Source organism: Rhynchophorus ferrugineus, unplaced genomic scaffold, assembly GCF_030347505.1.
Source record: "Rhynchophorus ferrugineus isolate W39M unplaced genomic scaffold, kcgeb_rfMv2 rfM7, whole genome shotgun sequence".
Classification (NCBI taxonomy): Eukaryota; Metazoa; Arthropoda; class Insecta; order Coleoptera; family Curculionidae; genus Rhynchophorus; species Rhynchophorus ferrugineus.
In genome coordinates this window covers 12,851,126-12,874,459 of record NW_027472586.1, presented here as the reverse complement: position 1 = coordinate 12,874,459, position 23,334 = coordinate 12,851,126, and the positions used below count along the sequence as shown (strand labels likewise).

Genomic DNA, 23,334 nt, shown 5'->3' with positions numbered 1-23,334 from the left:
AACCTCCATAAATAGTAATAAGTGGTTATAACTCTAACTAATCTTTTTAAAATGAGTTTCTCAAATGCACTAGCTTTAACCGTGGCAGTCAGATAAGTCTAAGGTTTCAGTTCTTTTGAACCATGATGAACTCATATTATCTGTTTAAATATTTTCATTATTTCACTGTGTGGACTTGTAAAATACGAAGGCGCATTGAAAAATGATTTCTTATCGAAAATAAATCGTCAGTCGAGTTATTAAAACAACACTCACTCCGAAGCGACAGCTTTTGTAAGAGTTTCGTAACATTCGTCGATTGATGCAGCCCGTAATTTCCACGCCAAGAAGCCGTTTCAAGTCCGAGACCTAATTTAAATTAAACCGAATCGGGCTAATAACCGAACTAGAAAACTCCTCCGACTCCCCCTTTGAAGTCCACCCTCCCAATTAACTGGTATTAATCTCGTACCTGCTCATAAGAAAATCTGGTAATAATCACGGAACCCATCGGCCGAGGGAAAAAACCCCGCTGTAATTCGACTGGACGGAGACGGGGAGGTGTCCCCCGTCGCGCGGCGCCTACCCCTCCTTGTCGCTCACCTTTGCTCGTCCCTTATTCCTAGGCAACCCCAATTAGATAACAGTCCGACAATATGTGAGCTTATGCACGCCTGGTTGGACACGCGTTTGATGAACGTCATGCAGGTGATCGCGCGGGATTATCTGTGCATCATCTTACGTGTCCTGCTTAATCATTAATTTCTTTCGGCGTGCGTTCAGTAGAAGGGGAGGGGGAGGGGGCGGCTTTCGGTGCACGTAGCTTGTCAAACATTCCTTCTGCTTATTGTTATGATATTTGTTCGAAGTATTTTTTTTTGTACAGTTTTATCAATGTTCGCAACATCAATCTTATCATTCATTGAATTTTTGAACGAAGTTGTAATATGTGAAAGGGTTTAGAACACCAAAACCATTAATTTGTCTAAAAACTCTTTTATTCGAGGAAATCGAAAATAGATTACTAAATCATACTAACGTGGAAGCAATGCAGCTACTATACAACGCGCAGGATATCAGAAGATTGAAGCGAACCAAACCATACGAACTTATATAAAGTGCATACCTTTAGTGTAAACTATAGTATTATTATAATTTTATAATTGAGGAATACATATTGATGTATTTATCTTGCACTTGAATTTTGCTTGTGAATCAATCCAAGTACAAATCAAATGTAGTAATAAATTAATTTATAATTTATGAATTTTTCAAATATACTATAGTTCTAATTAACTTCAACGAAAAAAGTCAGTTTTAATCTAATTTCTAATAATAGTAATTGCCGGCTTGGTTGGCGCAGTGGTAATGGCAGTGACCTACTGTTACGATAGTCGCGAGTTCGAATCCTGCTGGGGCATGGTTGTAAATTTATGTTTGTGATTGTTTAACATTTGTGATTATCCTAGACAAGAATGTAAAATTCGACAAGGAAAATGATCCCGGTAACCAGGCTGGGTAAGACCGGATGTCTTTCGGGATGATTACTAAGTTGGCCACTCGCTAATCGGTAGACTTAATGCCGAGGACCGTGATTCGGAGCCGACGTTAAACTAACTGTAGGTCCACTCCAGATATACCCTCTTTGGTAAAAAGAAGACTTTTAACAGGTCAATTGAAAAGTCCCCGACCTACCATAGCAAAACACATTTTTTTGGCAAAGTTAGTTTTTTTTATTCAACATAATTCCCTTCAAGGGTTATACACTGATTATAGCGACCCTCCAACTTCTCGATACCTCTTCATTCGACGTATATTTCTTCGCTGAGGTCCAGATCTTGAGAATACGGTGGATGAGGACGCAATTCGAAGCCCAATTCATCGATTTTTGACACGATGCATTGTCTTGGTGAAGCAGCACTTTCTTTTTTTTAAATGCGGCCGATTTTCGGCGATTTCGCCCTTCAAACGGTCCAATAACGTTATGTAATAGTCGCTGTTGATGGTCCTTCCTTTTTCAAGGTAGTCAATGAAAATTATTCCATGTGCATCTCAAAATACAGACGCCATAACCTTGCCAGCCGACTGTTGCGTTTTCCCACGTTTTGAAGCGGGTTCATCGTGTGCAGTCCACTCGGATGACTGTCGATTGGACTATCGACGCAAAAACTCGGGTTTATTAAGTCATCATCTTCAAACACGGCTCCGAATCATCAACTCGTCGTTGTTTTTGGTCAAAAGTGAGCTCGCGCGGCACCCACTTTACACAGAACTTTCTCATACCCAAATATTCGTGAATGATATGATGTACACGTTCAGTTGATATCTTTAGAGTTTCTGCTATTTCATTCAATTTTAATTTACGGCTATTCAAAATCATTTTGTGAATTTTTTAAAATGTTTTCGTCGGTACCAACCTCTTTTGGGTGTCCACTGCGTTCACCGTCTTCGGTGCTCATTTCACCACGTCTAAACTTAGCATACCAATCCTTGATAGTTGATTTTCCTGGGACAGTGTCAGGAAACTCGGCATCAAGCCAAGTTTTTGCTTCAACTGTATTTTTTACCTTCAAAAAGCAATATTTTATCAACACGCGAATTTCCTTTTTATCCATTTTTTTCACAATAACAAAAGTTGCTTCACTCAAAATGCTATAATTCAAAAACTAATGATCCGACAACTGTTAAATTTATACCCGCATTTTTTGAGGCTTATGGCTAACTAAAGAACATATGGATTTAATTCTAGTAGCACCATCTATGTATCAGGCCGGGGACTTTTCAATTGACCTGTTACATTAAACATATCGATGACGTTAGTTGGCTGTTCTTTTAAATAGACTATAGTTCTAAGCGCGAAGAAAAATATATTAAATATACCAGCTATGAGTCCAAAGAATCGTAACGGTGCTACAGGTAAAAAACTTAATTTTCCATATGTAATTCGCTCGACATGATTCTTACCAAGCCAAGTTAATATCCCAGATAAAAAACAAGACCGAGCATAATGAAAATCGTCGTAAATGAATCCCTTTGTGTTACCCACACCCCCCATCAAAAACCCGAACATCTTCCTGCAACACCACCACCGCTACCACCACCACCCTCTCCCCCTCCCACCTTTCATATTCTTTTTGTGTCGTGATAACTGTCACAGTGTAACACATCTCCCCATATACTTATATCGTACCGTTGTATACAACCCGGCTCGGGGGGGTGGAAGTTAATAAAAGTGATTGAATTACTTTTACCTGAACGACTACCCAATTGATGTAACGCAGCAGCATGTGATTTTTGCTCCAGTCGGGTGTCGTTGCTCTGGGTAGATGTTGTCACGATCTGGATCCGCGGACCGGACATGTTCTACAATCACGATGCGAGTAATTGGCGAAAATTTCACGACGGTGCGATATATATTCGATTTTATCAAATTCTCGTTCTCGCAGCGCTCGTTAACTTATTTGTTATTTTTTTGCAGTTGCGGAGGGGGACGCAGTGGCTTCGCATCAGAGTTATCATATTCAGTATGTTGAACAAGAGATTTACGCCTCTCAGACCAACGGTGGACAAACACAAATGTAAGTAAACTTAAAATATTGTTTAAAAAATAAATTCAAAATACTAATACTAATAAGAAATAAATTTATAATAATAGTTTTCTTCTAACACAAGTTATTTATATTCATCAATATTAAAACTCGTAACTTAAAGCTTAAACATATTTTCTTTATATCTAAAAAAAAATCATAAAACTTCTTTAAATTACGTACATGCCGTACAACATTCGATTATTTCAGAAATAGTGCACTTTAAATACAATTTAATATTTTTAAAAGTAAATATACCATCAAAAATAAAAAACTATGTCAAACTCAAAAGTAAACAATATTTTTTTATATATAATTCACCAATGTAGGAACGGTAGGAAGAGAAACAATTTTAAACCAAACTAGTGCCCTAAAAATATTTCTTCCATATTTTTAGAAATGTAATCCTAAAACTTTCTTTAATGGTGTACAACAATCCTTTGTTTTAGAAATAACACACTTTAAATAAAATTGAATATTTTCAAAAATAAATATACCACCAAAAATCAAAATAACTAAAGAATATTTTATATCCTATGATAAACTCAATAGCAAACAATATTTTTTAATATATAATTCAACGGTTAACTGTTGTTAAACCGTAAGAAAAGAAACATCTTTAAACCCATGTAGTACCTAAACTTACTTCTTTTATATTTTTAAGAATGTTTAATCCCAAAACTTTTTATTACTTACATAACGTACTATAGTCCTTTTTTTTAGAAATAATACACTTTAAACAAAACTAAATATTTTAAAAAATAAATAATCAAAAATCAACAATCAAAATAACTAAAGAATATTTTATTTCCATGTCAAACTCAATAGTCAACAACAATATTTAAAATAAGCGATAAGAAGAGAAACAATTTTAAATCGAATTAGTACCCCAAAGATATTGCTTTTATGTTTTTAAAAATGTAATTTTAAAACTTTTTTAATTACTTACATGATGTACAACAATCGATTATTTTAGAAATAATGCACTTAACACAATTTAACAGTTTTAAAAAGACAATAACACTAAAATCAAAATAACTGACGAATATTGTTTTTAATATATTAAATTCAATAGTAAACAATATTTTTTTATATATAATTCGCCAAAAGCAATAGTTAAACGATAAGAGAAACCATTTTAAACCGAACCCGTTTGACTCCTGTTTATGCTGCAGCGGTGATATTTCGTAAATCGTTCAGTTCTAATTCTATCTAATTTTATTTTTACAGTTTATTCTATTGCGTGTAATTAATTATTATAGGTTAACATGAAAAAATATAAATATTTAAGACAGAGTGTCATGGATACTCAGGTGACGCGTGACAGGTAAAAAAAGCTCTTGTCATTTTTATGTAAACTTAAAATATGCTGCGCCTATTATAAAACAGAACTTAAAAATGGGCGATATTGGGGAGAACCGGCTGTTTTGGTAAAGATTTTTTCGTTTTATTTTAGTTGTGGGTATAATATTTTTATTTAAAAATCAAAAGCGTCAGCCAGATTGGCGTTGCTTAGATTTGGTTGCTTCAGAAACTTCAACTTGTTTTAAATTTTGATTATGTTAATTTTAAATATGTGTTTATAATTAAATCATTATTAATTTATAAAATCATCCTGTTATAATATGGAGATTTAATTAATATTTTTGTTTTGTTATTCATATTTTCAAGTCTTAAATCTATCTATGGTATGTTATATTTGTTATATTATATTATTATTTTTACATGACTATTACAAGTTGTTATATTATTAGCTATAATATAATTAATACCATTATAAAAAATAACATTTGAAATAGCCATTTTTCTATTTTGATAAATAACGAATTATTAATTGTGTTAATTAATCATTAGTGTAATTATAAAGGCCAAAAGTGCAAATTTAAATCTTGTCTCTCATCTCAAATTTTTGTAGAAAATGTTATTTAACAATGACAAATGTAATGTGTACCTTTTTTTTATTAAAATCAGCTATTGAATACTTGGTTTTATTTTAGGGCCTATCCGGTTTATACAGTGGGTGACTCTACAACTTTATATCCCATAACGAACGCCGGACAAGCTCAGGGACAATATTACGCGGCCGCTGCGCCGTCTAGCGCCGGACCGAATTCAACAACGGCGGTAACTGGCACCACTGTCGGTTATACGGCCGCAACTGGGCAATACGTTGTTCAACATACGGTCGATCCTGAAGCTCTTATACCATCGACAAGGATCGGGACCCAAGCAGTGAGTGCTGTAAGTTTCTAATAGATGCTACGGTCATGGTATCATGGTGTAGAATCATCGGCTTGATTTCATTCTGACTGATGTAGCTATGTGAATTTACGATTTTAGCCTAATGCCATAAGTTAACAGTAACAGATTTGATGTTTTAAGTTTTGTCCGGAAAAAATACAGTGGGAGCCTTCTGTGATGAAGACCATTACTTCTATGCCAAATAAAAAGTATAAAAACTTTTTGATACTTCATTGGTCTGCAAAAGACCATCTCCAGGTCGCCTTCTTAATTCTCTTGTGTTCTTGTGCTGTTTTACTATGATCGAGTGTTATAGTTTATGTATTTCTTAACATCTTAGTATCCCTGATAAAAATAATATAAGAAGTGGTAATATTTAATCACAGTTTACTCTACAGAATTATTCCTAAAAAGTATATCTGAATCAGTATAAATATTATAGAGCGTTTATTATATCATATTTCTTTTATTTTTTCTTGTATTGTATAAAATAATACATTCGTAACAATAGAATTACTGATTTTATTTCTGTTTTATGATTTAATTTGTATTTACGATTAAAATTGAAAGATTTTTACGTTTTTGATTTGATAATGCTTTAAAACAAAAAAAGAAAGGATGGTGCTTTTGTCTCAGGATTTTCCTTATCGAAAACTCTTTTTACTATACAATGATTTACACATTCACTATAGTTTCAAAACTACATCAATTTTTACACATTTAAGTTAATAAAAATTCTTTAAACACCTATATAATCTTCAAATCAGACCGGCTCCGAAATTCTATGCCTGGAAATCTTGATACATTTAAAAAGTCGATTAAAATTAGTTGCAACCAATTAAGTTTTACAATAACTTCTGTACTATTTGAGTGGTCTCACTAAACACGTGCATTTACGACTCACGTGGATTAATCAATCGTCAATCAATCATTCAGGAGTCTGCGGCACATACATTTTTAATTTTAATAGTTCCTTCTTTCATATATTTTGATATTTGTTTGGTTATCGGTATAGTTTTATCACAGTAGTTTAAAAATACTTAAGTAAAAATGCTGTTATAACTTCAATTTCCACAAAATTTTTGCAGAGTTTTTGAATTACTTACTGAAGAATAACGTTTAAGCGATTAAAATATTGCCGTCATTTTTCAAATATCTTCACATAGCATTCAGTCAGAAAATTATTAAAGTACTACTGTGGTCAATAAAACAGTAAGACTTGAAATAAAATAAAACAATATATAGTCCGTTCGATAAAACGATGAACTCACCTCATCTAAAGTTATGACGTCAAAATATCGCGTTGTTGCGGCATTAAATTTCAGTTTTAGTTTATTATGGCTTTGGTATATAAAAAACTTAAGATAACCCTTCTTGGATAAAATAGATTTATGTCAACGTGTCTTTCTGTCTCTTCAGTTCAGTTTTAATCTAACATATGGGCTGAAAAGTTCCGGGCGTAACACATAAATAGCTCTAGTTTTATTACATTCCCCCTTTTTCAGTTGGTACTAACCTTCAAAATGAAGCTATTATAATTTCATGATATTCTACTCCTAAGTTTGTGAGTTATTGTGCTAAAAGTGACACTGCTTTTGTTATTTTCAAAACAATGGATAAAAACAATTTCGTGCTTTAATTTTACTGCTTCTTGAAAAAAATACCGTTCATACCGTTTTCAAAAACGTGGTCGTAGAGACGCCGATGATGCAGAACGCAGTGGACGTCCAAACGAGGTGGTAATATTAGAATATCAAAAAAATCCATAAAATCATTTTGAATGATCGAAAAGTGAAGTTGCGTGAGTTAGCTAACACCGTAAAGATATTAAAATAACGTGTTGGTTTTTTATTGCATGAGCATTTGACTATAAGAAAGCTCTGTCTAAAGTGGGTGCCGTGTTTGCTTATTATCAGGTTTGGCCATGTTGAAACGAAACAAACTGGAATTTTTGCGTCGATATATGACCATGGATGAAAGATGGATCTATTACTTCACTCCGGAATCAAAACGATCGTCATCTGAGCGGACAGAAACTGGGGAACCTCGTCCAAAGAATCGGCTGGAATATTCATCTTGAGAAGGGAAATACCATCAACAGTAAATATTATATAGCGTTATTGGAGCGTTTGAAGGCCGAAATTGCAAAGAAACGACCGCATATGGCAAAGAATTTCTTTTTGTTTTATCAAAACAGCACACCGTGCCACAAGTCAATCAAAACTATGGAAAAACTACATAAAGTCGAAAAATTTAGCGGCCAGACACTACCGGCTGTTCGCAGACCTCAAAATAATGCTTACCGACAAGTAATGTTTGCCCGAATGAAGAGGTTATTGCTGAAACTGAGGCCTATTTTGACGCAAAGGATAAATCGTTCTGCAAAAGTGGTATTGAAATGTTAGAGCGGCGCTAAAACGATTGTGTGGCTCTTGATGGAGATTACGTTGCTGAATAAAGCCAATTTTGAACAAAAAAACGCGTTTTCTTTGTTACGCCCGGGACTTCAGACCATGTGTTACTCAGTTGGTTCAAAACGATGATCTCAAAACAGGTTTTTATGAAATAGTCGAAAATCCGACGAAGTTAAATCAGGCGAATAGTGGCCTCTTGAGACGAATGACATGAAAACGACGCGTGACTGAAATAATGTTCCTTATATTTTTTTTTTGATCACAGTAGTATAATCATCGCATGCTAAAATAAAACCTAATTTTCTTTGCCTCTCATTACTAACTTGGGTATGTAGGAATATGTCGCAACTACCGCCGGACAATCCGCAGGTCAGGTGGTGGCAGTAAATTCCAATGGCGAGGACGTTGGGTCACCTCTCGGGCATGCCACTAGAGTATCTCCTGCTACTGTAAGTGCTCTACTTGATTGTAAAAGAGCACGTGACTTTTGATTTATCCTTCAGCAGATATTCTGATTAGCTCTATATCACCTATTAGCTTTATTTTTGTATTTTGCTGCTCTCGATATTTCTTTTGTAGCCTTTCATTTATTTGTACTATATGTAATTGTAATAATGCTAATAATCTGAAAAATTATTTTCATGACAACTGTTTAGTTGTAGTGGAATGTGTATTAAATAACTGTTATTGTATTTAACAGATTATTAAATGAATACAGTTGCTACAATTTAAGTGAAAAAATCAAGTATCGTTGAATGTTTAACATCAATATGATTCCAGACACTTTAACAACAGAAATTATAACACTGACTGGTATATATTACGGGATTATAACACTGAATTCATTTTTATGCAGCAATTGGTTTCAATGTAACTACCTGTCAGCTACATAATATAACGATCAAGATAGCTTCTAACATTTCGCTACCGCTACACATTTTAAATCTTTAGTTATATTTTGTGAAATAGTGTATCACTGGTCAGGGATTTTTCAGATTATTATTGTGATATGCTTACGAGTTTAATAACGATAACTATTTAAAATAACTTTGAAGGTCCAATGGTTATTGGAGAATTATGAAACTGCAGAGGGCGTATCACTACCAAGGTCAACCCTTTACGCGCATTATTTAAGGCACTGCTCGGAACACAAGCTTGAGCCAGTAAATGCCGCCTCCTTTGGAAAATTAATTCGGTCGGTATTTCTTGGGCTGAGAACAAGACGATTGGGGACTAGGTGAGAAACGTAGTTAAAAGATAGTGGTTGTGTATAGGCTGTACAAATAAGTTTGGAGTTTCTTTTGTAACTTGGAAGCTTTATTCAGAGAAATTGTCATCAAACAAATTCCTCGTTTTTAAAGCGATACAGGAATCTAAAAACTTTTAACATCTTCATAATATGACACGAGTAATATGTGAGTCTCTCCAAACTTAATTATGTATTATTATACAAACCAATTATACCAATTAATTTTAAATAGAAAATGGTCTTACTAAACTTTCTTAATGTATCAACGGTAACATTAGTCATTTCGTAATAGAAATTTATTTTTACTAGAGGGAATTCAAAATATCACTACTACGGCATTAGAGTTAAGCCTGGTTCTTCGCTCATGAATGTAGAAGACTCGTCCAGTCGGGTAGTGTTGTCTTCAAATTCGAGCGGAAAGGCCCAGGGCACGGTCAGACCATTCAAGAGAAACACGGATTCTTCCGATAGCCAATCTTCAAATAGTGCCCTGCTTCAGCACGCCGCTTATCTAGGCGACGGCAGCAACGTTATACCAGTTTTTCCGGATATACATTTTACGAGTGACCTTCCTGATGATTGTGGCTATGAAGATGTAGATACATTAAAGTATGATACAATATCAATAATTTTTATAAAATCATACAAACATGAATATTTTGCAGGTCTATCTACAGGGAGCATTTAGAAGCATTTTTGGACGCTATTTTGAGCTTGGAATTTAATACCGTAGAGTCATTGTGGCGAGAATTCTGGAGATCCCAGTACAACAACAATGCCGACGAGTGCGAGGAGGAGAAGTATCTGTCAAAGTATGTCTAGTAATTCTACTGTTATACAAAACTTTAATGAATCAATTTTTATAGGGCGAAATTGTTTTGCTTATGTTCTTTAGAACCAGTACAGCAATTCGTGAAACAAGTGGATCTTGTTTTCTATCAGAACTTGATTCAGGTACTGGTACCCGATGTTCTGAAACCTATCCCCGCTACTTTGACCCAGTCTATAAGGAATTTTGCTAAAAGTTAGTGTTTCCTTAATTTTATCTTAACATTTATTATATTCGTTGTGATTAATATTCTGCCTGGGAAAAAGATTCTAACGCTTTGTATGATTGACGCTGAAAATACATATATGCGTGTGTAGAAAGACGTTAGGAATAATCGATATTAGAAAAACATCGATGTTCTCGGTAACAAATAAAACTCTATTATATCTATGAAATGTGTTTATTGTTATTGGAATTATGCAAGTTAAAGAAAAAATCAACATACCCAGCATTTTTTGGGCACATTGTAAAAAAATTATCTTTGAACAAGTGTAACAGAGAAGTTGTCATCCATCACGTCAATGTTCTACTTTTTTATATGATCATACATTTTCTGATTATCTTTTCTCCTATCTTTGAGAACTCTCCGGTGGAATCAAATTGTTTAAAAAAAGCCATCAAACTAAGATCATCAAAAGTAAATCTATTTTCACACCGTAATAAAACCAATGAATCAAAAAAAAAACGTCACGAACATTTTCTCAGGCCCAATATTTAACGCAATATAAGCTTATTAATAGTAAATGCTACTTTCAAGAAACAATTTTTGAAGGGGATAATGTTTTATTTAGATTTGGAGAGTTGGTTAACTAGTGCCATGGCTGGGGCTCCATCTTCAATGCTGCAAATAAAATTGTCCGCGGTATCTGCATTTAGTTCCAGCCTACGCCGGTACACATCGTTGAATCATCTAGCACAGGCTGCAAGAGCGGTGCTGCATAATGGAAACCAGATCGGACAAATGTTGGCTGATTTAAACAGGGTAGATTTTCATAGCGTCCGAGAACAGGCGTCATGGGTATGTCAAGGTTCAGTTTATTAAGTAACAAAACATAATTGTGGGTATGTTTTCTTTCCAGGTATGTCAGTGTGACAATGAAATAGTATCCCGTTTTGAAAATGATTTCAAGCTAACTTTGCAACAGCAGAATTCCTTGGAGCAATGGGCCTCTTGGTTGAAGAATGTTGTAAAAAGCGCTTTGAAACCATATGAAGGGAGGCCCAGTTTTTCCAAGGCAGCAAGACAATTTCTGCTTAAATGGAGTTTCTACAGGTTTGTATAGTTATACAGAAATTAATTGCCATATGAGACAATCTACAATTTAAACATTTCCTTGTGGGGTTGCTTACAATTTTTCTTTCTCTTTCAAAGCTCGATTCAGACATATCAATTGGAATCTTGTGTGACTGTTTAGTTTTTTTTTGTGTTGACAAAGATGTTCTTGTGAATAAATTAAAGTTACATGTCGTTCTTCCATTTAAATTAATTCACAATATTAAAAAATTCGTTGTAGTGACTCTGATCATACCCTTGTTTGGTTTAGCCCTGTTTCTATTTTTTAAATCTAAATTTACATCCCATATTGAAATTATTAGTGTTTAATAATAATTTTGAACAAATTAATCATCCGGCATATTAAGTTCTTAATGTGTATTAGTTTACAGCATTATCTCTTAGGGTTTCTAAAGGAAGATATTAGGACTTGGGGCTTGTCAGTGGGTAAAATTGATTATCTGTTAAAACTTGTTATTGGTATGCTAAGGCGTGGTAAATTTGTGATGCAGCGTCCCCTTTTTTCTGCTACTGTTTGGAAGACGTCTTGCTAGCATTACTATGAATAACGGGGAATGTAACAGTTGACTAAAATAATATATTTTTTAATTATTACATTGTTACTAGTCGTTTCCGACTAACCGACAATTTTTCTTTATGCTAACTTAAATCTAGGTATATAACTAGGGGGACCCACCGGTGCTATCTCAGTCTTTGGTGAAATAATATTTATACATATCACTGCTGTATTTTTTATTATATGCATCTCACTACACAAGATCAGATGGTTCGATTCTTTTGAGTCTGTGTTTTGTTCTGGTGGTAGCCAAAAGTTGCAATACTTCAATATTCTCATGAGAATGGAGTCTTTCCGCATACCCCCTTGCAATTCTATTGATTTCTTGACTCTAAAATAAGATGATTGTTCTAGAATAGTCCGAATCTTTTATGAATAACATCGTGTTTTTGTGGAGATTATTTTGAATGTGATACACAATTTCATTTGCTTCCGTTCTGTGTTCCATTGGAATTCGGTATTCGGGAGATCCGTCCAACTTTATTAATAGGTTACGAAATATAAATAATAGATCACCAAACTTGCTCGTTTCAGCTCTATGGTAATCAGGGACTTAACTCTTAGATCGGCGGCTAGCTTCGGTTCGTTCCACTTGATCCGATTATTATATGACGAGTACATGTTCTATTTAATCGAGCATCAAGTAGCCGAGGCGACGGGCGTCGTTCCAATTGCAGTAATTTTAGAAGGCATTGTAAGTACGAGATTCTTTTCACCTGAACTGTACCCTTACCTTGAATTTTTGCAGAAGCAAGATATAATACAAAACAGTTTGTGCGTATATGGTAACAACGATTTACTATGTAACGGTGGCAAGCTGGGATGCGTCAGTCCCACGGAACAATTAACCAAACGACAAAAGATCAGCTAGCCAGTAGATTTGTTGTAGATCGTAGCCGGTTTAATCTTAAAGGGTCAGTAGTATATATTTTGAGATATATTTAGTTTTAATTATAATTTTAAAATTATGGGTACAAACGTATTTACTTGCGTCATTTGCATCAGGACACTGGTTCTTCTCGATTAGAATCAAAACATAGCTTTTCAAAAGTTTGTCCCGATAATTTTAACATTTCCCAGCTCAGTGGTTTCATTACCAAAATTCTGCTGGCCCACGAATACTTTAGTCTTGATTGTGTTCTTTTTTTTGTTATGATTTTTGTTTTTAGTTCATTGTTGCTTTGTTGAAGGTTATCTTATTTATTACATTAACTTGTAACCTTAATATTTATTTCAATAAATGACTATTGTTAAATTAATTCGATATTTTATGACCAAGAAATATTATTTTTAGTACTTTTTTACGGTGTCGAATTATCCAAATAATTGTAAAGATTGTATAGTGTATTAGGCAATGTGTATGGATATAGAGCGTCGTATACGCGAGGCGAAACATGCAATTATTTTTTTTTTTACCTGTGCAATACGTGTCTTTGAGTTTATATTTACAATTTTAAGAATCGAAAGTTATTAATTGGTCCACGAGGCATTTCATTTCTGTTCATATTAATCGGTTGTTGTCATATTTTTTCTATTGTGACTGTTTAGAAAATGGGTTGGTCTTGAGTTTGTCGTTATTTTTTTTTCACGGCCCTAGTTTTGGAACAATTGCCTGTATGATATATTAATCTTATTGTGGAAGCAGTGGCGGTCCTAGGGCGAATGTTTGGAATCACCGCACTTCGCGCATCGATTCCGAAATTAAGTATAGTCCCAGACATTCGCGTCGTTTTTTTTACCTTTAGATTTAGATGGCTGAAAAACATTGTGTTTTTTTTTTTTTCATTGACGGCATGTTTTCATTGAAAGGCAGACCTCGCCCAATGTGAAAGCACGAGGTGGTAGTTTTCTATGCATATCTGGAGCGAAACGCCATTATCAGGCTTGACCGGTCCGATAATGGCAGAAGGCGCCACTTTAAAATCTCGCACCAGGTCCGCCACTGTTTGGAAAATTTGTGATTTTTTCCAGACATGCACTTTGTTATTACGTGTGTGCTTTTGCCCTATATATGACCATTGTGCAATGTTGGTATATAAAGTGCCGTAGAAGAAAAAAGACAAATAATATTTTTAAAAGAAATAGTGCCATATAATTTGCCGTGTCAACTTTATTTAACTGATTATTTCCACCGTGGTTCTTACTGATGTACCACGGAACATTTTTCTGTTAAACCTAGCGGTTTTGATCGTGACGATCGTGATGCGTTTGTCGGCGTTTATCAAAGCAATCTACCTGAAAATTTGACTTAGCATTGTCCCTATGATTTGCACGTTGGAATTGCCAAATACCTCAAAACAGAGCGCGAAATAGACGCTTCGCGATCGTCATTCTCGTAATTGGTGTATTTAAAAACTGTACATATGTTATTGCTCAAAAGTGTAATCCATCCATTGAGTAACTTATATTGAACAAACAGAGATATCGAAAATTAAGGAAATTTTCCGGAGAGATTACCAGGGTATATAAATATTCCTTTTGGCAGTACAAGTAGGTGTTTTTATCGATATGTTGTATTTATAAGTTTGCTCAAAAAAAAAACGCAAACTATTATAACTGAAGAAATGTTATTCACAAAATAGATTCTACATATACAACAGAACTAATATATTCAATGCATTAAGATAAACTTTTGCATGATGTAAGGTAAAGTTCTTATTTCCAGAGATACTGTTAAATACAGACCTTTAGTTTAAATCACTTAAATCCTCCTAACATCAAAAGAATAAACCGTCCATCGAACATTTCTTACCAATTTTTATTCATTTGAAATAATTGTATCGAATTGATAATTTTGTGAATAACATTTAAATTGCCTTGAATATTTATCAAAAAAATCATATTGTAGTAAACAAATCATCAAGAAGATAAAATACTTGAACTAACTGGCGTGCCGTTATTAGTTTTGTATAAAAAAAAACAATTAGGTATAGATGCAAAAGAGTAATTTTTAGATAAAATAATACAGCTACATATAAACTATTTTACAAAACTATTTATAAGATGAATAAAACATAAAATATGCTTGTAATAAGTGTGATTGCTGTATTTAAATAAGATGCACTGTTTTATATTTATAAGTAGTATTCAAATTAATGTAAAATTAGGAGAGATCTGTGTATTTTTGTAGATTATGTTCTCCTTTTGGATCGTGGCTTCGACATTAGGTTCTTTTTCGGTTTAGGATTATTCACACTAACCAACACTGATATATTTTTGGTGTTTTCATTGCACATTTTAAACGGTTTGATCTCAAGGGGTATACATGTTCAGTTAATGTTTCTAAGACTTTTTGTAACGACCTGGTTAATAAAAACTAGTCTTGTTCGTTTTTTCTCTTCATTTCATTGTCACCTATTATTTTGACCCTTTCTGATATCCTTTCCTTAACGTGCCTTTAATTGATGTCTAAGTACTGCATAACTTCGTTATATCATTATTATCAATCTGTAAAAAGCGTACCGGTTATTTTTTTGTCATATGTCAAAGTAAAATTAATTATGCCTAGAGAATAGGTTTGTTACATACAATTTCAATAAAAAATAAAAAATCAAAAAGTAACCATCTTACAAGAGGTGGCGCAAATAGCCGTCAATATCACAATTATATTCATTCTTATTAACCTGAGCAAGAAATTTGTGTTTTTAAAAGATGAATTCGTAATGATGTGTAATCACAAATATTTTATTAGCAAACTAAAAAAAGTTAGGACTATTAACCACATTGGCCTTATTTACTTATTATTTTTTTTAATTAGAATTGCTGTAGTAATTAGCGATCATAGAAACTCAACATCTCACAAATGTTGCAGGGGTTTCCAGTTAAACATCTGGAATTTTGTAATATATATATTAATGTATGATAAAGTAATTTTAAAGTATATACATTTATAACGACAAATACAAATTTATTACAAATAAACTGAATGTCAATTTTACCTGCATTTTCGTGGGATATTTAAATATGACGAATGCTGAGGGCCGGAGAAATACTTTTTTACCAGTAGTGCAATAAAAATGGTAAGTATAATGATTAATAATATATGAATAATCAGATATAGTGTATACATTTTATAATATTTAAATTAATAAATATTTTTTATATTTTGTTTAACTTTTTAAATCTCCAGTGTTATTTTGGTTGTCTAACTTGGCAGAAAATCCTCATGTTGATAAAAGTAGAAGATAAAACTTGTTAACCTAATGTGCGACTGCTATTTGACATAAAAGTTTGGTGAAATGATTTTTAAATTCTAAGGAAAATAAGAATTGCCAAGTAGATATTTATTGTAAGTTTTAACTATCATAAGAAATATTCACTATTTTGTGGCACACGCTTAGTCATTGCTGTTATATAATTATAATTTATGATTTTTGTGAATTAATTATTACATAAATGTTGTAGCTAAATGTTATAATGGGCAACACAGTATCAGCAGCTGAAATTGCAGCTTCGCAAATAGTTCATCCCAATGAACCTATACTAAAGGAACAAAACATAAGTGCACCACATCATGGTTTCAGTAAGTCTTATGCTGGTGAAATTCCAGAAGAATGTCCAATGCATAAGAAACATCAACCAACAAAATCAGAATGCCCTGTTCAACATGGAGGAAATGATTTAAACCCTTTGAATATGGTATTTTTTTTAAAATAGAAAAATGCATTTTAATTGTTTTTTTACAAATAGATGGGTCCTGCCAATCAGAATCCATCTCCTGGGCAACCTTTTCCATTATCGACAGATAGGCAAGTTTCTACTATACCAAAAGCAATAATTAAAGAAGGGGAAGGTCAATTTTGGCTTTATCCTAGTGCTCAAGTAAGTAATAATTGGTTTTAAAAAGCCTAAAACTAATATAATTGATTTTGTAGATGTTTTGGAATGCTATGCTAAGGAAAGGTTGGAGATGGAAGGATGAAGATATATCACAAAAAGACATGAATGATATAATCAAAATTCATAATGCTAATAATGAGCAAGCATGGAGAGAGGTATTAAAATGGGAAGCATTACATGCACATGAGTGTATGAATCCAAGGTAATACCTAAAAAATATTTTATTTTGTTTACAATTAACTAATTGATATATATTTGGTATTTTGTTTTTCTTACATAATCAGAAAATAATGGAATAATATTTATGTTTTTGGTTGTTTGAATAATGTTAATCATTTTGTGGTTTATTACGTGTGTTTATGTCTTAATTTTATTGAGTGAAATATCTTTTTTGTTTGTGAACTTGAAACTGGGTTATTTGAAAGGGAAATGTTTTATTTTGTATTAACCATTGATTATTTAGGTTAAAAAGCTTTGGTGGTAAAGCAACGGACTATAGTCCACGAGCTAGGATTCGACAGCTTATGGGATATGAATTACCATTTGACAGACACGATTGGATAGTTGATAGATGTGGAAAAGAAGTAAGATACATTATTGATTATTATGATGGCGGTGATGTAGACAAGAAATATCAGTTTGCCTTATTGGATGTAAGGCCAGCTATGGACAGGTAGAATTATTGTGTTGATATATTGCTTAAAACGAACTTAATAATTATTATTTTAGTTTTGAAAATGTTTGGGATCGAATGAAAGTCGCGTGGTGGAGATGGTTTTATAGCGATGAATAAGAAAATGACTCATATTAATTACTAGAGTGGTAAATAAAATTGTATTTATTATATTAATATATATTTTAACTGTTAGTGATATATAGGAATTATCATGTTTGCTGATCCCTTATGTTTTTATATAGGGATATGTCATTATATGTCACTATGAAGAAATATGCCTTTCATTTTCACCTTCTCCACTCAATAATTGATATAATATTTATTATTATCTTTACCAAACTTATGAGCAAATGTTATTTCTTGTATCAAAATATTATTATCGAGATTGAAATAATTATAGTCACTGTTTCTAAGATATTTTATAGCTATTTACTTGTATCACTAAGGTTTGCAAAAACTGTAGTAACATATGAACGATTTCATTTATTGATTGTATCAAAACGAGGGTAACATCTATTGGAAAGGATCCAATAAGATATTTCAAGGCTATAGGAGAAAATACGCGATGTTACATAGCATATTTAAGTAACAAAAAAACTTGGCAAATAGAGCTTGTACTGTGTATTCAAAACACATATATTTTCCATCCATCAGTATCTCAAAGGTGGCCTTTTTTTGTTTTTTGAAAAAATAATGACAAGCGGCAAATATAAGCATCAAAAAGAGGAGGAGGAGCCGCCAGTTAAATATTTGTTTCAGAAATTGTAGGATTTAAAACGTCATATTGTAAAATTTGAACATTCTTCAGTAATATAACCTTTTTTTTCTATCTGAGTTTTGAATCAACTAAGTCTCATTTGCGGAGAATTATTATTTTGCTTGTTTAATTTCACAGATATGGTAATTATTAAATTCTGATTAGATTAAAACATCATTAAAGATCGTTGTGTATTCAAATTGGTACGTTTGAGTCATATAGAACATTACTATATGGTTTGAGTCATTTTAAACGCATATTGTCGTCATAGAAATAAAAATGGGATCAAATTATTTTATCACATGTTTCGGTTTGTGGCCTAGCTCAACAGCACTTCACTTCTTACGAAAAATCCAAAAATTATTTTGATTCTTGCATCGCTTCTAAAGGTGAGAAAATCTTTCAACGTCAGTTTGGTACCAGAAAGACGGGGAAAGACCAATATATCCCAATAAAGTTTCGAAATTACAAAAATGTTAAATCAAAACTTAGGAAGATCGATTGAAATATTTAAAAATGGTTATGCAAATCTTGGAGAGGAACTTAGGAAAACTGGGAATTTCGTCAAAAGTCTTAAGAGATTCTTAGAGCATGAGTGCATACTTTCCAATGGAATGTTGTCCCATTCTTGTACTAAAATATCCGTCTATTACTTCCCTGACCTTGGACTCTTACTTTTCTGTTAGTAAACTTTAGATTTTGTCGGTCAGAGTCAGACAATATTTTCTCTCTCATTTTATTCTACTTAAAAAATAGACACAATGCTGTCTGATTAGTTCAAACACGTAAACGATTGGGCCTGGTAAACTCGTACAGTTGTCAGATACAGCATGCAAAATTCTTGAAAGGAATATGTAGTGAGGTCAGTCTTCTTATCGCGAACTGGCCACAGAATAAGATTGACCTAAAACGATTAAGGGCACGCAGAAAAATAGACAGCAGATTCATTCATCTTTCGACGTCCAAACATCTTACATTCAATCAACAATCATCCTCCCAATAATCAAACATTCATACATTTTCATTAGTTAATTAGTTTTATAATAGTTAGTGTTATTATTCAAGTGTTAAGGGAAACATAGTTTCATTCAATAAATTACACGAAGACCTCCATAAATAGTAACCTCTTATATATCTCTAACCTATGAACTATTGTGGCTGTATAATTTACTGTCATTTTTAGATGTACTATAATGTTAAAATAAAATATGTTTGGTATCATTTTTGTTCAGTTATTTTATTTAGATTAGAATTTTGTTGTATGTCAAAGCCAAACTGAACTAAAAATCAGAGTTGATGCGGCAACATTGTGAGGTTACAAATTTAGATGACGTATGTACAAAATAACTTTGAACGGACTATACAAGATTCTTCGAAACATTAGTGATAATAATTAAAAGTTATAAACAGGCAAACATTCTGTTGTCGTCATATTGCCAAATATCTGCAAGATTCTTCAAAACAGTTTGATGTGGCAGCATTGTGAAGTGCTGACGTCACAAAATTTTGATAGTGTTTTTGTTGTTTTGCATGGTATATGTTTTTGTAGAAAGTTTGTTATTTTGCCTATCTTCTGTTTTTATATGGTTTATTCCGATTGTTATGCATAGAATGTGTATTTTTTAAAAACAATCCTGTGTTACTTATATAGTCCTTTCAATAAAACAGTGCATTCACGTTATCTAAATTTACGACGTCAAAACGAGGCAATGTTGTCGCATCAACTTTGTGTTTTAGTTTCGGCTGTAACTTCTAATAAAATTTTAATCTGAATAAAGTAGTAAAACATAAGTAATATTATTAAATATAATTTATTTTAACATTAGAGAATGCATATATTATTTGATTCTTGTTCGAAGTAATGGCTTCGGCATTTTCAAAAAAACGTTTGCCGGCTAATTATCACTGATATTTTGAAGAATTTTGCAGATGTTTGACAACCAGACAAATTTTGTAGGCTGTTATGCCTGAACGTATCAGACGGCACTGAATATGTGATTTTAGAGGGAATTTACAGAATGATAGGCAATACATTCATGAGTTCACTGTTATTTCGAATAGACTATATGAACTAGTGGGGAAAGGAAATAAAACAAGGTTTTTGTTTCAACTTTTTTATTGTAAAATGACCAAGAATAACTCTAAAACTTTCAGAATCAATATATAGTTGATATAGATATAATATGTATTCGAGTACATGATATAGACATTTTTCAACTAAATAAATATATTATTTTTATCTTACACGTACAAATCAGCAATATTTTCATTTTACCAACTCAACTAAATGATACCAACTGAACTGGCCGTTCGTCCTAATACTGATCTTGGCACCCGAGTTTGATGGAATCAAAAAGCCAATTTAGTTCTCAAAAAAAACGCAAAAAATTCAGAACCCTTATGTATATGATTGCCCTAAGCTCGGTTCTTGTAGGGCGATAAGTAACAACCTTCGGGAGGAATTTGGTTAGGTTTTGTTTCGTGTTCGATCGTCGCCGGCTCTCAGTCGACGATGGACGATCGCTATATAAAATATGAACCGCTACAAGAACCGTTTATTATGTACGTTGAATTTTCTTTTAGTCTCTTAAAGATACTTTTAGCAAAAATTGTGAGCAGACAATACATTAACAATACACCCGGAATATCCAAAGAAGTTGAAAAGATATCACAATAGTTTTCCCTAGTTATCGATAACACACACACTCTAATGTGCTAGTTAATATTAGTAAAAACCTTAGCAATATAAAAAATCCCGATTGTCGATTTGCGCTTATTCAACAGTGTACTGAAGTTCAACATACCCATTTATTGTGATATCTTTGTGGTGGAGAGATACAAGAGGCATTTATTGTATTCGCATGCCTATGCCGTTCGTATCATCAGGTGTATCAAAATTTGTGCCCCTTTAATCCTCCATTCACTTACAACAGTAGAAGCAATTCTTACAAATAAGAGAAATGTTGGGAAGCCCTTTAGAGAGCTATACAACGGCCCTGAAAATATTAACCTCTAAAAGAAAAATATCAACGGTGCAAAAAGGTTAAATTCATATGTTGGTTAATTCAAATTGTGCCCATAGTTTAAGCTAATTTCCTACGAATATTAATACTAAAGTTTATCTAAATTATTACTTTTTAAGTTGTTTTTTTTTTTAGAGTACAATGGGAATATAGATAGATATATATGTGTTTTGTGTGTGTGTGTGTGTGGATATAAGTCATTTGTTAAGTGTGATTCTTTTAAATAGATTTTCATTTAATCAGTGATTTGTTATAACTTGATCCCACGGTCAGGCACGATGGCCGTTAGCGATTTTTTAATTTTTTTTTAATAATTATTATTTTCTTATAACATACGCGTGTGCCAGTTCACGCTCTTAATTATCAATCACAAATCTTTGATGCTTCTGAAAATAGATTTCGAAATTTGCAGCAGGTGGCGTCGTGTACAATTTTCCATCTCTTTTGATGCTCGCAGTGAGTTAACAACAGTATATAAAATATAAATTCGTTAACATCAACAACTGACCGTTCTAGCATGTAACAGCAGGAGCCGATTAACTGAAAAACTGGCCTCGGCGCGCGTACGACGTACGCGCGACCTCCAATGTCGGCTTTTCTATACAAATCAACGATGATACAAGTACGCCCTAAACTATTGGAGGTTGTGCGTCGTGTAAAGGTATGCGGGCACCTGTACGGATTTAATTTTTTTGCCATCTCTTAATTTTTTTTAAATTTCAAAATAAACGTCAAAAATAAATCGAAATTTGTTAATGACGTCATACGTCAATTCGTTCGTTGAGCGAATATAATTATTCCGTTTATTTTAAAATACATTAGTTATTTTCTTGCCGAATATTCGTCGCAAAGTGTATAGTATAGTCCTTCCAATAAAATAGTCAATGTCATCAACAATGTCGAATGTATTGGCTGTTACAATTCAGTTTATAAAAACGTAAAATGCCTTTTAAACTGGGAGCATTTTTCTTTCACATTTTACTAATTACTATTACTTTAGTTAAAAAAAGATAGAAGTAAATCTGGTGTATCTCAACATATAACCAAATCCGTCTATAAAACTGGATTTGTGTTGGTACTGGTCGATACCGTTGTCATATGTCAATGTAATTATAATAAAATAATTCTAACCTACAAACTATTGTAGCCGTTTAGTTAACTGTAGATTAAGTTATTCAATAAATATGCATTAGATGTACTATAATGTTAAAATTTAAAATTAACGTTATTTTTATTTGATTATTTTATTTACATTTGCAATTTGTTACGTCAGAACAAAAACGAAAACAAATTTGGTGCGGCAACGTTGCATTATAAATTTTGATTAAGCGCATTGGCTATTTTATTGGAAGGACTCTACAAGCTACTTTAAAACACCAAAGTTTAACAAACATCAAAAAATAACCAATCGGATTCGTGAATGACGTTCTCGTCAGCCCGGAACAAAATCCCGTCAGGCAACTCATTAAAAAAATCGTACATGTCATTCGAAACGAACGAAAATAATTATTCCGTTTATTTTAAATTACGTTAAGCAAAGGAATCCTATCCCGGATCATACGGGAACAACGATACGGTGCGTCCGACGCGTACAGTTGCGCGCACATGCCCTTAAAACACCGAGGCGGTCATGATCGAACAAACGAAGATCGGAAAGAAAACGAGTCGTGTTCTAAGTGGAAAAGTAACGGCGTTACATGCTCCGATCTACCCTGTATAATCTAACCAAGAAAACAAATCCAACAAAACGACCGATGGAAAAGTTGCAGGACGACGCGTACAAGTAGGTGCGGTGAGCGAGTGAGATGCGCGGCAGGGCTAAAATAGTTCGAGCCGTCTTCGAAAGGAATTGAACCAGGGCGCCCCCGCGAGGGGGCTTGCGTTCGAATG

General features: G+C 33.1%; 2 protein-coding genes across 7 annotated transcripts in view; both read left to right on the top strand.

Moving 5' to 3' along the window:
* Rfx (regulatory transcription factor Rfx) overlaps positions 1 to 15,476 on the top strand; it is a 38,434-nt gene extending 22,958 nt beyond the window's left edge. The window contains exons 5-15 of one of the 6 annotated variants that reach the window (XM_076409840.1): positions 3,458 to 3,557; positions 5,564 to 5,807; positions 8,557 to 8,670; positions 9,277 to 9,458; positions 9,780 to 10,079; positions 10,136 to 10,282; positions 10,337 to 10,494; positions 11,091 to 11,317; positions 11,379 to 11,572; positions 12,684 to 12,843; positions 12,898 to 15,476. In XM_076409840.1, coding sequence (XP_076265955.1) covers positions 3,458 to 3,557; positions 5,564 to 5,807; positions 8,557 to 8,670; positions 9,277 to 9,458; positions 9,780 to 10,079; positions 10,136 to 10,282; positions 10,337 to 10,494; positions 11,091 to 11,317; positions 11,379 to 11,572; positions 12,684 to 12,843; positions 12,898 to 13,020 — 1,949 coding nt within the window. In that variant the 3' untranslated portion in view covers positions 13,021 to 15,476. Of the gene's footprint in view, positions 1 to 3,457; positions 3,558 to 4,758; positions 4,894 to 4,930; positions 4,997 to 5,563; positions 5,808 to 8,556; positions 8,671 to 9,276; positions 9,459 to 9,779; positions 10,080 to 10,135; positions 10,283 to 10,336; positions 10,495 to 11,090; positions 11,318 to 11,378; positions 11,573 to 12,683 lie in introns of those variants that run through there. The other 5 variants (XM_076409843.1, XM_076409844.1, XM_076409842.1 and 2 more) reach the window with 5 other exon arrangements.
* Positions 15,477 to 16,305: 829 nt separating this feature from the next.
* On the top strand, positions 16,306 to 17,937 carry Cchl (Cytochrome c heme lyase). The gene is made up of 6 exons (XM_076410369.1): positions 16,306 to 16,437; positions 16,554 to 16,787; positions 16,839 to 16,970; positions 17,024 to 17,190; positions 17,452 to 17,661; positions 17,718 to 17,937. The coding sequence occupies exons 2-6, from the start codon at positions 16,566 to 16,568 to the stop codon at positions 17,779 to 17,781; spliced, it is 795 nt and encodes a 264-aa protein (XP_076266484.1). The 5' UTR covers positions 16,306 to 16,437; positions 16,554 to 16,565; the 3' UTR covers positions 17,782 to 17,937.
* The last annotated feature ends 5,397 nt before the right edge of the window (positions 17,938 to 23,334 follow it).